General features: G+C 40.6%; 1 protein-coding gene across 1 annotated transcript in view; it reads right to left on the bottom strand.

The window, feature by feature from the left end:
* ACAP2 (ArfGAP with coiled-coil, ankyrin repeat and PH domains 2) overlaps positions 1 to 18255 on the bottom strand; it is a gene marked incomplete at its 3' end in the record, with an annotated part of 52686 nt that overhangs the window by 33208 nt on the left and 1223 nt on the right. Inside the window, exon 2 of the mRNA XM_031062794.1 lies at positions 2160 to 2217. Coding sequence (XP_030918654.1) covers positions 2160 to 2217 — 58 coding nt within the window. The remainder of the gene's footprint in view (positions 1 to 2159; positions 2218 to 18255) is intronic.

Genomic DNA, 18255 nt, shown 5'->3' with positions numbered 1-18255 from the left:
ACACAGGCAAAAAGTACAGCAGCTAAAACATAACCCAAGCAAATGATGAGGTTATTGTGGTTTCTGAGGAAAAAACACCACAAAACAAACAAAAACTAAACCCACACCAGTTGTTTCATCCTGAGACACTGAGAATACAGGAAGAGGAAAGCAAAAGGTTCTCTGCACAGCTGAAGAGCCATGGTTACATCTCAGGAGGTGAAATCAATCATGTTTCCACTCACAGACTAATCTCTGATGGCTTTCCACCCCTACCACTCACTGCTTCAGTCAGCACCTCAGGCCTCATGGTACTGCAGTCTGATAAGAAGGTCCTCAGTATCTTGTGATGGATGTTTTCCCACTTCTTGAACCACTTATGCACTGGGCCATTAACGTAAGAAACAGGGGTTACTGCAACTGCCACGATGCTCTCTTGAGATGGGTGCATCATGACTGAGCTCCCCCACCCTAAGCCAAGCTGAGAATAAAACCAGAAGATTGAACTTTCATCTCTGAAAGATCTTTCAAGGATGGTAAATAAATTATCATGAAAAGGAACAAAGAAGCACTTGGTCCTCTGTTGGGGCAAAGAAACCATCCAAGCATCCTTCCTGCCTTAGTTACCCAGCAATTTTTATGTTGACTCAGATCCTTAGGAAAAATGTAAAGCTAAGCATGATCTTCCACATTCTGATGAATGTCCAAGTTGCTTGAACAATGGACAGAAAAAAACCCCACTATCAACATTAACCTTTTCCCTTTACCTTTGCTTATAAGTTCACAAGCCTGAACTGGGCTTGCTTTCTTCCAGAGAGCACAAAACTGCAAACGATATAGCCCAAAGTCAAAATTGTGGGACAATAAAACCAAGTTTAGTATGAACAACTGACCAGAAAAAGTTACCAACCAAGCCTAGACAAACTATTAGCCTCAGGCCACAGTTGCTTCAGCTCACCCAAGAAGCTTGGCTTTCAACTTTAGTATTGTACTACAAGGCCCTGAATAATGCCGTTTAAGGAATATGAGAATTCTTTTCCCCAAAAACTTTCAGACTGGTGGAAAAGCCATACTTGCAAGTTTGATTTTTCAGATCTTTTAAATACTTACACTGGTTGATCTACCAAAACAGATTCCACACCTCTACAGTAAAAATGTGTGTTATATCCAAAAGTTTCACCAAGATTCACACCAAATCAAAATTAAGAATCCTGAATTTATTTTGCAAGAGCAAGTTGCTAGATTTAGCTACTAAAAACTAGAAATACTATTACAAGTAGTAAAGAACAAGTCTTCAGGCTTGACACCATATTTATTTGTCTCCAGCTTTCTGCAGCCTGCTCAACAGCTGCAGGAAAAAAAGGTTGTATTCAAAAAGCAGTTAAGGAGGTAAACAAATGACATCTCCCTGCCATGCGAAAACACAGATAAAAATAATTTAAAACATTCAGCACAAAGGCAAAGGAAAGAAGACTTTATACAGATGAAAACCAAAAATAAGCCACTAGCAAAGAAATAAAGTTTCCAAAGGTGAGGAAACCAATAAGCAGATATTAAGGAGTTGAAAAGATGCTACATATAATTTTTATATACATGCACAAAGCATGACAAAATGCAGGATGAATTTTACAGTAGTCAAGTCCTCCACACAACAGTGAGGGATATACATACATACATATACATACAGACACACATATATATACATATACATATATATATATATATATATATTTACACACCTGGCTGCTGTGCCTGAGATTACCAGTGACAAACAGCATGGATTTTAAACCTCCAAACCAGAGGGTACCCAGGTGTCCCCAGCGCACGCTATTGTGATCAGCAGGCTCTGGGCGCAGCAGTGACCAAGCCTTGGCTTTTATCTCACCGGGGGCTGAAGGAGTTTGCAGCAGCTCCCCGGGCTGAGTCACAGCGGCTCAGCGAGGGCCGCTCAGGAGGGAATTGCACAAGCGAGGCCCCCGCCCAGGAAGGAGCGAGTTCAGCTGCCCGGTGCTGCTCTGCTCCAGCCTGGCCTCCAGCTGGGAGCTCCCCTTGGATCCCTTCCCTCTGCAGAGCAGGGTGCTTGGTCAGCCACTGACACTTCCCAGCTGTGAACTTTAAAACAAAACCGAAACACACTTTCTGATGTTTCTGAGACAAACATTGTTGAATTAAAAGCTTACCTTGTCAAGTTTCAGTTCCAACTCTGTCACATCTCCTTCTACCTCTTCTAAAGCTGCCCTGCGTGTATAAAAGAGGTTTTCCTTTAAAATTTTACACAAAATTACTGAGTCTGGGGAGAAGGGGCAGACACACATTCATTTAACTCATTTATTGCCATCACAGTTTTACTTAAATTTCAGCTACAAAACAGCATAGATTTTAAAGAACCACAAGAATTGCAGAAAATTTGATGGTACAAAGAAGAAAAACTACATCACTGCTAAAATGTGGTCTATTGATAAAGATTTGAGATCAAATTTTATCAATCCTAATATATGTCACACCAAAATAGGTTTCTTCTCTTCTTGTATAGACAATAGTCTGTATGTTTGAAGCTAACAACAAAGGAAAGAAACTGAAAGTTGGAGGGAATTTTCTTAACTCTTCTGGTGACCTCCTGGCTCAAACCTGCAAATAGGGCAGCTATTTCATGAATAACCTTGCAATGAGATTTGGAAAAAATACAGCACTTGCCATGTGTCAATTAAGCTGCAGGGAGTTCAGATGGCACACTTGATTAGATCATTTTCCTCTGGTCTACACTGGTCAAATCTTCCAGGCCAGTCAAATTTAACTTGCTAGTAAGAGCTGCTTTCATGGAGCATTGCTAAAGCACACGTTTTGGGGGTTTTTTTGGATTGTTTTTTTGTTTGTTTGTTTTTGTTTTGTTTTCTGCTTCTAAACTCATGTTTCTTTGGACACCTCCTTCCTTATTGCTGCCTCAAAAACCAGGAGACTGAGGATGGGTGACTCTTTGTTCAGAGTCCATGAACATTGCTGCTTCATCAGGCTATTGCCTTGAGAGCCAAATGGACTCATTTCTGGCAAGGAGAGCCCCTGGTGCCATCACAGGGTGCCCATTCTTTCAGTCATTCCAGCATAACTGCTCATGGAGGCACACTGTTTACCAGTAGTAGCCTGCCTTGGGGAAAAAAAAAGTAATAGGAAGTTTTCTGAAATGCTTTTTGGAAAATTGGATCAGACATTTCACATTTCAGTCCCGCAGAAAAACCCAGCTCTTCCTGGAAAATGTTATATAGGCAGGGAAGAATGACTTGGAGCAGGAATTTCTTAAGCCAACTTTATACCACTGAGGAGAGACTACACACAACCACAGCTTTACTGTCTCTTGCTAATTCCATTCTAGTTCACATGAGTACAAGCCAAGAACACAAAAAAAAAAAAAAAGGCTGGATCAGGCCCCAAGTTCAGGAAAAGCAGTTTTTTTACAAGAACAGTTCTGAAAAATGCTGCCAATTGCTTGCAGATCTCAAACACTGAGCATGACATTCCCAGCTTTTGCAGATTTCACTACACATAGTTGCATTCCAATTCTTGTACCTCAGTGCATTCCCACAGTTATGTCCTACGTTTTATATCCAAGCAATCCCTGTACCTACATTTAGCTTCTCCCTCTTCGCTAGCTTCAGACCATGAAGGATTTCAGGCAATTTCAATTTCTCTTTTACTTTCTCTATTTTCTTTCATAACTGATTCATTTCCACATAAGTCTCTAGTTAATCTTGTTTTGGAAAGCATTAAAGAGAATTAAAAAACCACAAAACCCAAAGGAAGGAAAAGCATCTCAATATTTAGACTTCAATTTTGTATTCGTTTGTTTATAATCACAGTGCAACAAATTATTTGTTTCTTTGGCATTAACATAAAAGCATGATTAAGAGATTGTTTACAGAACTGCAGCAAGATCTGATAAGAGTATTATTTTTTGTGTCTTTAACTGAGTTCTAGCTCCACAGGACTTAATGAGCTAAAAGACTAAGATTCAAAATGAACAGAGATAAAGGCAGTTAGAGCAGGCAGAATGAAGACAACACATCTGTTCAGTAATTAAACCTCTATTCCAAGAGGCAAATTTTAAAACAGAATAAGCTCAAGTGGAAGAAGTACCAGCAGAACATTAAAAACTGAAACAATGAAGGGTAGATCAAGCAAATATATGTATAAAGCAAAGCAGACAGAGGTCTGAAATGCCAGATGTCTGAAATGCCACAGGCCCCTGAGGCACCAGGCTGATTCTCTGGGCTATTTCCAACCACTGCCATATGATAGAGGGATGGCATATCTGGGCCCTACAGCTGGATACAGATTGAACAGCTGTAGGGTTCCAGCCAAACCCCACTTTAATTCTATGTTTCTTTGCCTAGAAATGACTACTTTACTGTTTCTACCACATAAAACCTAGTAGAAGTTATTATCATGCAAACATATTTACAGGTATTAGTCCAAAACTGATTACAATCACAAAAACAATGGAGAGGATGCCCTCAGACTATCAGAATATAGTTATATACATCCAATTATGTACCCCCTAGTCACAAAAATTGTCTTCATGTTTTCATCCTGGGCTAGCAATACATGAAAAACAGCTGATCTGAGCCATGCTATGTTAATGCTATCCTTGTTTTTCTTAATTTAATACTTTTTGAAGCCACAGAATGCAAAGGTGCATTTCTCTCCAAAACATCTGTGTCAGGCATAAAGTTCACAGAAAACTGCCATAATTCTGGGTAAATATCATGTCCACAGCCAAGCCCCACTGTCCAGCTACAAACACAGGAAGTGGTGCTGAAACAGCTGAGGATCAAGTGCCAGACCTGACATGTAACAAAACTGCTGCTCCTTAGTGAAGTGGGAGCTGGGAGCAAGATTTGAGTCCCAGTGATCTCAGCCAGAAGGCTCCAGCAATAGGAATAAGGATCAAATGAGGTCCAGTGTATGACTCAAACATCTGTGGCTTCCCAAGATGTTCAAATACTGCATGGCAATGCACAAAACCAGAACAGCTGCTTAAGGGTGGAGGACAACTTTTATAAATGAGCAGTCTCCCATACTCTTCATGCTCTGTAATGAGGACTCTCAGGAATGTGTTTCTTTCCTCTGCTGTGACTTCGCTCCTCCACCACCTCCTAAAACACAGTTCAGTTTGCTAGATACAGCTTCCTGCACAGCTGCAGTGCAGGAGGAATACAGGAGATAATGGAAGAAAATTCAAGACCTAACTTTGCAGCCTTTTAAAATGAGGATAATGTCACCAGTTACCCAGCCCAGTGTATGTGAAGGACAGCTGAACTTTGACATCCATCACAGCACTCCCTTTAGGAGACCAGTGAAAGACTTTCTTCCAGGTTAAGGTACTACAAAAATCCCAGGAACCAAAGAGAATGATGATGGATAAACTCTCCTCTAAAAAAAAATAGGTCACTACACATTGCTGACCAGAACAGCACACACACCATGGCCATGGACAGGTGTCTGCAGGGCCTGCTTGCTCTCACAGAAGAGTGGTGATCACCAGTGCTTTTAAATTTAGCTCCTCTTCAAAGTCTAATTGCCATTGAAGACACACCCTGCCTTTAGTCTTTTGCTCATTCATTCATCATATTCTATCTTGCATTTTCAGATTGTGTTCCTGAAAATGAGGAGGCTGGAATCAGTGGTCACTCTAAATCAGATGCTGAAAAACAACAAACTGGAGAGGTCAAAGGTGCTATGGGCAACTAACTAATAATTATTAATTCTAGACATAATACATCACTATAAAAATATTCAGAATTATAAAAGCCCAACAATAAAATATTTTCCAATAGTGTGTGTTTATTTTTTTTCTTTTAATTGAGAAAAGTTTTGATTCATTTATTGAATATACTTTCAGAAGAACAGGAACATGTCACAAAATCAATTGCTATTCATTCTGGGGCTTTTGAATACATTAATATCTTTGGACTCATGAAATGGAAATAATGGATTTTTACCACTGCCGTTTCAATGGAATTACTGCTAAAGTCTTGTCCTCAAATCTTAGAAAGACACAGCTCTCTTACTTGCACATATTCTCTGCAGAACAGCTCCTTAATGCACAACTTACACTTCACAAGAGATGACATCCTTTCAGCCAACATCCACTACACCTTCAAGACAGATTGAAAAAGAAAAGGTACTACTGAGTGTGAAAACCTGGAAATGAGATGCATAATTGCAAGATAAGAATATGAACCTGATGATTTACATGAATGTCTCCTCCTCTGTGCCAGAGCCTATCAGGAGACCGATAGCAAAAAGGACAGTAGACATTAATCAGAGGATATACTGTGACCTGTAGCGTGATGCAAAGGCAAATTAAAATGCAGGTGTACCACAGAAGATATTACACTTGCTCAGCTGCTTGGTCTAGGTTGTCTCTTCCTCTGCTTCTGCCTCCCTTTCCTCCCACAGCAGTTGCACCTTGGGATCACCCTTCAGATGCGAAGCAACTGAATATAAACAAGAATATAATCAAATGAAACTCACAGGTGAGTTCAGAAACAGCCACAGACAGACTGCTGAGGGCAGCCTCAGGCCAGGGGAGCACACCCAGCACTGTGACTAATGGCACTGGACACTGCCACTTCTCACTGCTCACCAAGGGCCATTTGCTGTCACCAGGCTGCAAGGATCGCTGTCCACCAGCACAGCTGCAGGGCTGGTACTTTTCAGAGGAAGTCTTCACATTTGTCTGGGTTAAACTTAAGGAGATTTCTTCCTGTGCTTTCCCCTACCTTGCTGAGGTCCTGCTGGGTGGCAGACCTACCCTCCAGCTTCTCAGGGTTCCCTCCAATCACTGTCTACTCCATTTCATTTCCTTCATATATTACAAAGGTGTCCAGAGGCACGTTAACCAGCTTGCCAAGAAGGAATACAGTTGGTACGTGTGTTATGGCATCAGACACCAGAGACTAAAAAAGAAACATGACATTACTGAGGAACAAAGAAGGCATACATGCAACAATAAGGCCTAATAACTTTGGATAACAGCATGGACAGATATAAGTAGAGTTTTACATCTTATGAGATGTGTCATAACCATAAATATGATCTGAAGACAGAACACTGTTGCAGCCTGTCATAGAGCCCATTGAAGTCCTGGTTTGGCACTGCAGAGTTTTTTCCCCACTGGCACAGAGCCCCTCCAGACTGAGGAACAGATGATGAACTCTCCTGACACACTAAGATAAAATTCCTCATTCATGCTAGTAATCCCTTCATTATTAATTCTTCAGTCAGTGCCACACAACATTTTATCAATAGCTTGGAAAAACTTCTATGTGCCCTACATGAACAGTAGGGCTTTTAATCAGAAAGTTGAACCCCCACCCTGAAATCCTAGAAATTTTCTATGAGCATGGGGGGACTGAAATATGGAAATACATTTCCTGAACAGAAGATTATGATGTTGATGAATAAGCCAAGTTTTCAGGTACATAGCAAATACTGTCTGCATTTCAAATTTCCCCACAGACACGGGAATCAAGTCCTCAGTATTAAAAGGACCATTCCTCTACTTCTCTCAAGTAAGACTTAGAAAATAATCAAACGAAATACAGCAAGGGTATTTACTGAATCCATAAAATTGCTAAAGCAAAGGTCTGCTTGTAGGTATCACTGCACCTACAAGGTTTAGTTCCTCCTCAATAATTCATATGGTCTAATATAACAAGTAGGACAAATCCTTTAAAGATGTACACTTCACTTAATTTGTTCTTTATTGCTAGGCTACACACAGCTCAAAGATAATGAACATTATAAACAAATCAGTCTTCAAAAAGGAACAAGTTCTATTGCCCTTAACATACACCTCTGGAAGCCAAACTCATTACCACTAAACTTGCACTAGCATTTAACAGTCTATATGACCCAGTCTATCACCCAAACTATAAGGACTTCTGTGCTACCTGCTGGACCTGAATTTTTAAACTCTTCCTCTCAATACTCTTTTGGAGTAAATTGCAAGAAATGCCTAAAGTGCTATTTTCCCAATAGTTTCCCCTAATATTTTCCTCCTAAGCTTTTTCTATCACAGGAGAGCTTGACAGTAAGCCTAAGCAGGAAGTCAGCAACTCTTTCCTCCACAAAGAGTCTGAGAAGCAGGATTTTCTTCATGTTTCAACTTCAGTGTTTTGTTCATCAGAAGACAGCTGTTAACAGAATGGGGGCACAATGGTGACTGTGAAAGGTTCATGGAAAAGAAATTGATTACACTGCAAACTGGGAAGAGTGCAACATATCACAATATATGTCCTGCACAACACTTGACTAGGGATTCCAACGTCCATGACTGGGCCAAAAGCTTTTTAGGAGGATCTACTACCAGATAAGGAAGTAGGACTACAGTATCAAGATCTTGCAACAAAAAAAAGGGCAGCAGAAAGGAGCTCGAGGAACTGATGGTGGACAGAAGCCTTGCTGCTGAAAATTTGCCAACATCACAGAGCTGCTTTAATCTTTTAAATCTCAGCAGCTACCCAGGATCTTGAACACAGAAGCAGCAGATGGAATGAAGGATTTCAACATTTGAAAACTCAAGTATGTAGTAAGGTCAGGAAGTGGAAGCATAAATATAACCATCAAGCAACCAACTGCAAAAGATACAAGATAGGACATCTAACAAACACACCCTGTTAGCCTCAAGATCTGGAGTTACCAGTCAGATGCTAAGGAGTCCTGTCAACTTTGCTTATAAAAGCTGTAAGTAGTAACAGTCTGAAGAGCAGTGAAGATGCTAATTTGGAAAGATTTGGAAAGGTACCCCTTATGTACCTCACCTGCAGAATGAGTAAAAATCAGTACATAGCCCCAGCACAGCATTCTCAGGACCAATACGCTCAGAACTGATACAGCAGCACTTAACCACCAACACAGGAAACCCCGAGTAAAGTACAGGCAACTACAGGCCTGAGTCCTGTGCAATTAAACAAGAAGACACCATATGATCTTAACATGAATCTTGGGTTTGCTTCCATTTCAGAAAAATTAGGTAACATCTGTCCCTTTCTTTTTGTAACTCCCTTAGTTGCTAATTTAAACCTTACACCATAGTTAGAGGAGCACTGCTGTGTACAAAGCAGCATAAGCTGGCAAAGTCTTTGTAACCAGAGCTCACCATGTTTCAGAAGAGCTGAGGACCATTAGCTGTCTACAATTACAGTTTTATCAGGTGGATCTTCTTTACTGAAACCTGAGGGAAGTTTCAGATTTGCTCTGAAGACTAAGTCCTCAGCAAGTATTTACCCTTTTTGTCCATTTCAGAAGTTGAATATTTCAGTACAAATGCTCTATTTGACAGCCAGAGAGAAGGCTGCAGTTTTGTTGTAATACACAAATTCTGAACCTGAATTTTTTATTTAGCTATTAGGTGAATATACATATATGGATCTCCCACTCAGTAACCTAAAGTGCATTTTACATGTAAATTAAGAGTTTTATTGTGCAGTTTTATTGCTCCTGCATACTGCAAAAAGCAGTTTGTTTGCCCCTTATGCCTTCACACTGAAGCAGCCAGTCAAATTAATCCAATCTCAAACCAAAAGAGTGGATAAGCATTAAAGCAGGACAATAGAGAAATATAGTGTATTCATGTTTTCCTCAAATTTACTGCTCTCAAATTTGGAAAGGCCAGTTGCCTTTCCTCCTCATCCCTTTCAAATGATGATAAACTATTAAAAAAAAAGAAAGCATTTGGAACTTTATAATATAAAAACTACAAAATGCATGCAGTACACCCACAGCTCTGGAACTTTTCTGGGTACATTTAGTATCTTTTCTCCCACTACTTTTAGTCATCAAGAGATTTTAAAGACCGTGGGATTTCATTCATCTATCAAAGCTAACTGCAGGTAAGCTGTTTTTCAACAAAACAGAAGCTTACCTATCCTTTAATTATTACATGTTAAAGATTTTTCATTTCAAATCAACTGCAAATATTTTCAAAAATCTTGCAAGATTGATATTTACAATTCAGTGGATATTTTGTAATAGTAGGCATATTCAATGCTTCCTCTTGTCATTTTTCATCATTCTTTTTGGGCTATATCAAGTAGGATAGAATAAATAGGCAGATACATTCTTCAAAATCAGACACTAGACAAAAGAAATGAAGTTAAGTGAGTACTTTTAAAAATCATTCTCTACAAACTGAAGATTCTTCTGAAGAATAATCCTGTAGATTCTTTTGAGAAATAATCCCACAGAGTAGGTGTGTAAATGTGTGTAGTCTTTTTAAACAGAGTCCAACTTAGCAACACACAAATTCAGCCAGAAGCTGCATCCTCAATGAAACATTCGATTCCTCAGTAGTCTTGAACAGTTTTTATCCTTAACAGCAGCCCTGTCTGGCAAAGCCAAAGCAATTGTTCTATAATTGTTGTGTGCTGATCTGATCAAACACTGGTACCTATGCTCAGATACCCAAATTAGTCAGCTAAAGCACCTTTGGGAATGACAGAGCAGAAACATGTGATGTCCAGGGCACAGGTCACCTTATCCTGACACATATGGCTAAAACAAAACAGGAGCTGCTTGGGATCAAATCTTAATGAAGATCAATAGTTGTAAGGAGCCTAAGCCTAAGATCTGGCTTAAGAGGAGGGATGGCACACAGCAGATGAGATGCATTCTCCTTTTCCTGTTTAAGGAAGGGGCCTAGGTCATTATTTACTAAACACTTTCTATAGATAGGAAGTCCAACTTAGATGGTACATGAAGTCTAGGAAAGATATAAGCTACATTTCCAGTTGGCCTGTGAGTGTTTACAGTGCCTTTTGCTAGTGCCAGTTAAGAACACAAGGCCCAACACTGCTACACCTACATGACATTTCTTCTTCATCCATGAGTTCTTATTTTGGTTATCTTAACCCAAAAGTATAATAACAACAGCATGTTTTATAAAACCAATAGCATTTTTGTAACACCACATGTTCTTTACACTGAATTTATCACAACAATCCAGTCAAATACTGAGTCTGATTACTACACAAAGTACTCAAAACAAAACACGCCAAACCCCACACAAACTACATCTTTTTATGCCAAAAATGACCAACATTCAGACACCCATTAGTGCCCACTGACCAGTGGCTTGGGCAGCAAGGGAGTCACTGGAGACCTGCAACCTAGGAAGGCATCAGAGGGTGGGACAGGACTTCCAGCACAGACTTGCACCAGCCACCACCTCTGTGCCAAGGACAGGGATCCCTGTCTGACCACAGGACAGGGACAGAAGAGGCTCAGTGCCTCCCTGGGTAGAGTCCACAGGAGCAGAAACCCAAACCCCATCTCCCAGGTCATATTCCACATCTCTTTTTTGACAGACAGAAGGGATAACATTCCTGGTCAGAACTCTGAATACCACACACTTTTCCTTTGTTCCTAAGGATTGAATTTAAATTTCCATCTACAGTGTCATTCTGAATATCAGGACACTAAAATCTGTTAAGTGATCTCTGGCATTACATAAGTTATACATATTTTAACGATAAGTAAAAGATCACTAAAAGTTGAAGACTAGAATATTTCAAATGCACAGAAATGTGTGTTTGATATGCATGTGTTCCTACTCAACATCTGGCACATATAAAGATGGAAATCTGCAATTGTCTTGCAGAGAATATGGTTTCTTAAATTTTAGCAGACTGAAGACATTTCACTACATGTGACTACTTCAATTTTTTTGGTATTATATCCAACTTAGAAACTTCAAAATCACACCATGCAAATTCCCACTAGCTCTGCTTTATGTTTATCAAGACAAAACCACGAGCAGAGGTCTTTCTTTAACAACTGCTGCTGAAGGTAGATCACAAACTCATGAAACGAAAAGGTAGTTTGTGCACATGCACCTACTGTCAGATTCTTGTCCAAAAGCACAATACAACTATTTCAATGCCCATTAATATTGAAATGTAAACTACAGAGGCAAAAAAAAAGAAAACAACCAAACCCTGAATTACTCAGAATTTATTCTTCTATTTCCTGCCTATGTAAACATGACACTTCTGCATTTGCATCACCTGGAGATACCAAACTGATTCAGGCAGCAAGGCCTACACCAAGATTAAGGCAAAGGGTTCTTGCCTGTAAACAATAATTTCTGTAACCAATGGAAATTAGATGTTTTCCTTTCCTTTTTTCTCCCCAAACAGGTTATAAGAACAGAGTTTGCTTTGGGAAATTTTTAGAATGATTTACTCTAGTAAAAAGTTAGCAATAATTGAAGCCATATTGTTCACTGCACGAAGTAAGAATGGGAAAATGCTGACTAAATAATGTGGTTCTGAGTACAAGGTTGTCAAGAAGCTAAGCTTGAAAAGAGATCACAGGACACTGCAAACATTGCTGAAATCAGCACATTTGCTATTCAGAGGCCAACAGTTTCACAGATATGTACAGTGAAAAAACAGAGCCACCAAAAAGTCCATCTAGCCCAAGACACAGGGTTCTATTTGATAGTTGCCACCTTCCCAATGAATATTCTATTTACTGATCTTCTTTTCCAGAGATTTTAACATTACTATTCCTCCCCTCCCAAAAAATATAAAACTGCCATCTCCATAACTTTGGTTCTTAATGTAATTACATGAGATGTGCTTAGCCAACATAAAGGAGACACTCCAGGCTAAAGAACAAACCTCTTCAAATCTATATTTAAAACCTGAAAGGCCATAAGGACTTGTATAATTACAGTTCCATTGCACACACACATAAATAAGCTGTCCTCTAATTCTGCAAGTACTCATTAAAGAACAGTTGTACAGGCTTAATTAACATCAGTTCTTCAGCAACCATCCTGCTGCTGTGCTAGAGCAATGTTATCATAACGTGCAGATTTTGTCACTACTTTCACTATAAGCTCCCTTCTCACTGTGGGGTTTTTTAAACATTTCCAGATAAAAATGTAAAAAGACCAAAACTGAGGAAGTTAACATTTTAAGTTCCTATTAGCAATTTGAGATAGAGTTAAGATTTTTTAGTTTGCTCTTGTTAATATAAATCATAATCAAACAATAAAGAAAAAGAATCACCATTAATAACCCTATTCTTTGTTATTCATAACTGTGCCAGGCAACTTTTTGTTATTTTAAAAATGCAGGTGCACTAACCAAATGAAGACATTCTGATTTCAGGACATTTCTCTAATCTCCATTAGGAAGGATTGTTAACAATTTACTACTAAGTTTTTTCAGATATTTTCATGTATTTCAGTGTGAGAAATTTTTCAGAGATGTATTTGAGAGTGATCTTCAATTAACCTTCTTTATTCTCAAACAATTTCCCTGAAAAAAATGCTCTAACATTGCACACTGTGCTCAAATACATCCCCCTTTCTTTAGGTCAATCATTTTCTTAATGTACATTTGAAAGACATAGTTACAAATTTAAAAATAAATCCATTGACTAGAGCCTGAGTAGAACAGGACAGTCACTGCAATCTCCACAAAAGTGCAGAATTAGAAACCTAGAATCAGTTTAACTAAGTTTAACCCCACCAGACTCCCAGCAGCATGGACAGGGATGTTGTACACGTGTAACTTATCGACACCGCTCCAAGACTGTCCTCCACGTCACTTCAGCTACAAAAAGTGCACTTCTGCAGTCTCATACAGGAAATTATAAACGTTAACAACCACGTAAGTATGAAATATGCTAAATGCAAACTCAAAAGGAAATGCTTGGCAGCTTTTTCTTTTGACTTATTGTATCTTTTTTCCTATTCTTCTGCAATAGTTTCCATCCTCCCTTGCCAAGCACGTTACAAACTTGCTTTTCAGTCCCAAACACCAAGGGCAGAAAGCCCAGACCAAACATTTCTTTGGAAATTTGTTCTAAAACAGCTAGGTAAGTCTGAGATTTTGTACGCAGAGTTCTTGGTCTCATTCCTTTTCACACTTGCCATGTGGCTGAGTTTACCCCCAGTGATTTCAGTGGAGCCACATCCATGCTGAGCTATAAAGCCAGGCTGAATGAACACCAGGGGTTTATTGCCACTCACAGCAGGTTAGGAAGCAGCTGCCCTCCAGCAGCCTTCCCACTGGAACTGAAGGGACTGCTCTCCTCATGTTCCTATCTTTACATTTTCTCCAGAAGGTAATGAGCAGACCAAAGCAGATGGATTAGGCACTTTTGATAATTTCTCTGACTACTGAACACAACATACTCCAAACAGGTTAAATAACTTACTTTCTTATATTACTCATAGTTTAAGTGACAAAACACTTACTACTATTTGGGAAACAGATGCTTAGTGACAAACCATTGGTTACATAGGGCAAAAGAAGTGAGAAAAAATACATCATAAATCTAGAAAGCCAGAAAGTGGCACAAGTGACCTCTTCAACCTGCATCCCCTGGATAAGCATGAGGTGCACCTGAGCTGGCCCCACACAGACAGAGCAGGGCCAAAGGAGAAGGAAGGCAGCACATAGCAGGGAACCCCAGTGACAAGCCAGCCTCACACACAGGCCTGCCCCCAGAGCAGGGCTTTAGCTCAGGCAAAATGAAGATTCTTCAGATGAGTCCCTTTGAAGGGAATACACTGTAACCACAGTTATACCCAGAAACTACCCAAAAATACTTTTACTAAGAATGGTAATTGACAACAGTTTCATTTATATTTTGATCTACCTCATTCACCCATCATCTGTTCTGCAGCTGGGGCCTCAGGAAATGAATAGAAATTTAAATGTAAAAAAATTTAAACTTTGGCAACAGTGACAGATAAGGACAAAGAAATTATCTCAAAAACACAGAGCTTTTTATTAAAGCCTGGATCAGCTGGAATGTTTTTGAAGAGAGTTCTACAATTGCATAGATTACAAGCAATTGAATTTTGCTTTTTCTATTATTTGCTGTTTATCAAAATTGTTAACTGCTACTTAGAACAGCTGTATTTCCACATCACTTAAAATTGCTTCTCCTTTCTAGTAATTTAGTTCCAATGATTCATGTGGTTGCTACAGTAATACCTCATTGAGAAAAAACATTCTATAGGTAGAAGAAAAAATGAAAATGAAACAGGAATGTAGAAGCCTGTTCCATTCAACTCTGAAACTTAAACTCTCATTGTTTAAAGGAGAAAGAATTATTTCACAATGCTATTTGCATATTTAAAAACCACTGCAGGAATGCATGATTATGTACACAGAACTTGCCAGCACAGCTCAGTTCTTATTGTTCAAGGGCTGCTCCAAAACCCCTCCTCAGCTAACTTCTTCATTTGATGGGAAGTCATTGACACGAACTGCAAACGCATTTCCTCACCAGATCTTTGGTGTGTCCATGTTTTGGGAGAGGGGATCATGACAGAAAAGCATGTGATTTCAGCAAGACTATTTTCAAAGCAAGTTTAGAAAAAAACTACACATTTGCATAAGTGTGCCTGAATTCATAGCCTTTCTTACTACCTCAAAAATCAGTTTCTAAACATCAAGTCTCCAACTACAAACTGATTTGGCATATTGTAAGTTTACAAATCTAGTGATACAATAAGCCATTATTGCTTCAGGTTTTGTAATTCAGAGATTTCTTTATCATGTACTGGAGAGTGAAAAAAAACCTGGTATGCCTTGCTATGAAATAACTCATCATACTTCTGATGTGAGTCTTTATAGCCATTATTATCTCATCACATATCAGCACCTCAACAGCTACAAACCACCATCCCTCCACAAGCACTTTAAGCAAGGAAACAGACCTTAGGTGTTGTGATTTGGGGCCCAATTAAATCTCAAAGCCAAGAAATATCAATATGAACTCCACAAGAAATAGATAAGCAAGAATGAAAGCCATGTGGCTGAAGCTGCCTGTGGTAGCATGTTTTGAAATATTTAAATAGTTCCCCATGAAAACAGGGATTTCAGTGACTCAGGAACTCTGATTCACCTGTGTCCTCCCAGTTATCACCACAACCATAAGAAAGTAACCTGTGACATTTCTATTCATTACATACCTCCCCACAGTTTTATTTAACAGCTCTGACAGGTATACTGACAGGAAGGACAGAGGCTACACCCTCCTGCTCAGCAAGGTCAGGAGAAAGCCGCAGCTCAGCTTTGCTACAAGAACACAGAGCAAGAAGCTGCTTTATGCCCACACTACCCCCTGCAAGAAAACAGGACTCTGTCATGACCTTGCTCTACATTTGTGTCTCTGTCATCCCTCAATAAAACCACTGCAGTAACCTTCATTCAGAAGGTTTCTACTCTTTGGGTTGAGTAATTTACATGAACATTAAGAATAACCAAAATTATAACAGCAAATATTGATGACTAATAATGGACGATATGGAACTTCTTCAGAAATACTACAGGAATTCTGCCTAGCAATCTTAACCATTTCCTATCAGTTAAAGGTTGGAAGGATGTTTTGATGGCATCATGTGATTACACCATAGGGTTTTCTGCAATTTATTCAAAGGTAGTAGTATCAGACTGGGAAAAAGACCATGAGGTACTAGAAGACCCTAACAAAGGGTTTTCTCCAGATTATTTTCCTTGAAGGAAAAGAATCAAGAGGGGCAAAAGGAGAATGCTACAAAGTGAATTCAAATGAACTAGTATGACTTACCTTGAAGAAACAGCAGCACACTTCTGCTCACAAATTTTAGTCACAACTTCTTGTTTGCTCGAATGTATTTAGTACTTTAGCAGGTATGAGTAACTAAAATAATGCAACTACTGGTATAGTTCTGTGGTTAAATTATGCTAATCTACAACTGCATTGCCACCAAATGGGATATACACTAGCAAGCATGTCCAGTTCAGGACACAGTTCTGTGAAACAGCTAAGCCAATGAAAAAGTTGCCTGCTGCCCTAAGGGAAGTCTCCCTCTCCACTGCCTTCCTCTAGCCTTGCCCCTGGCAGTGAAGTTTCCTCTCTCTACTCCCCATAAGCTTTAGTAGGTTTCACACCCACTGAGACGCTGACACAACTCACTAACCTGGCAGAGAACCATCCAGTCTCCTCTGCCAGGGCACCCAGCTCACTGAAGGATCCAACAACACACGTCACAGCCACCAAAAAACCCGTGGGAGAAGCAGCCAGCGACAAACTGGCAGCACAGGCAGGAGCAAAGGAGGGAAGAACAGGAACTCCAACTTCTGCCAAGGGTAAGCCATTCAACCAACCTTCCTTCTCCAACTTCCCCTACATTCCAGATACCACAGGATTGCTAAAGCTGATACAAAGAGGAGGCGTGAACATACAGGCAGAGAGCAGAGGAAGAGCAGCACTATTTCCCTCAACATCCAGAGCTCACCACAGAGCCACAGGCGCTCGAGATATGAGCTCAGCATGGGACAGGACAGGCACAGCAGTGAAACATCACGTCATGGAGCTGTTTGTGTCTCCAGCATCTAGCAGGGTAATACCAGGCACAGAAACTGGGTGAATGTAGGCACACACCAGCCACACGTCCCAAAGAGAGGCAGAATTGTGTTGATTAGATACAACGGTGTAAAATACATACATAGAATGGGTAAAAACATAAGGGAAGACTGAGGGAAACGTTGCCTGACATAAGCAGAAATAACCCTACAGCAATGATAGACAACTGGTCACTCGACTGGGGAAAAACAAAGGAGTGCGTGCCTTGCTCTGACAACAGGAAGTAAGACGATACTGAGCTTGTTTGCTGCTGGCACCCCAACAGTGGCCACACCGAATCCGGACCACAGAACAGACACAGGCAGGAGACGCTGGGAACTGAAGTGTGAGCACAACTCCGAAGAACCGAAGGCAGACCACCAAAGAGTTCACCCTCCTGAGCCCGAGTCTCAGCTGACATTGCTCAACTGACCAGCATTCCCTGCACCGCCACCATTCACCCCCATCTCCTCCAAGGCGTGACCCCAGCAGTGCTCAGTGCTCACTGCGCTGCCTCCGCAGGAGCCCAGCCCCGCACGCTGCCCACCCAGCCCCGCACACGCTGCCCCTCTTCCTTGCACTTCCCACAGGCCCCTCCTGAGCCCGAGTCTCAGCTGACATTGCTCAACTGACCAGCATTCCCTGCACCGCCACCATTCACCCCCATCTCCTCCAAGGCGTGACCCCAGCAGTGCTCAGTGCTCACTGCGCTGCCTCCGCAGGAGCCCAGCCCCGCACGCTGCCCACCCAGCCCCGCACACGCTGCCCCTCTTCCTTGCACTTCCCACAGGCGCCCTCCCCTTCCTCCTCAGAGCCCCCACACCACGGCAGCACCCACACAGCCCCTGCCCGCCCCTCCGCTCA

This window comes from Geospiza fortis, unplaced genomic scaffold (genome assembly GCF_000277835.1).
Source record: "Geospiza fortis unplaced genomic scaffold, GeoFor_1.0 scaffold19, whole genome shotgun sequence".
In the NCBI taxonomy this organism is placed as follows: Eukaryota; Metazoa; Chordata; class Aves; order Passeriformes; family Thraupidae; genus Geospiza; species Geospiza fortis.
Note: the sequence above shows the minus strand (reverse complement) of the source record. Positions and strands in the feature narration are given on the sequence as shown.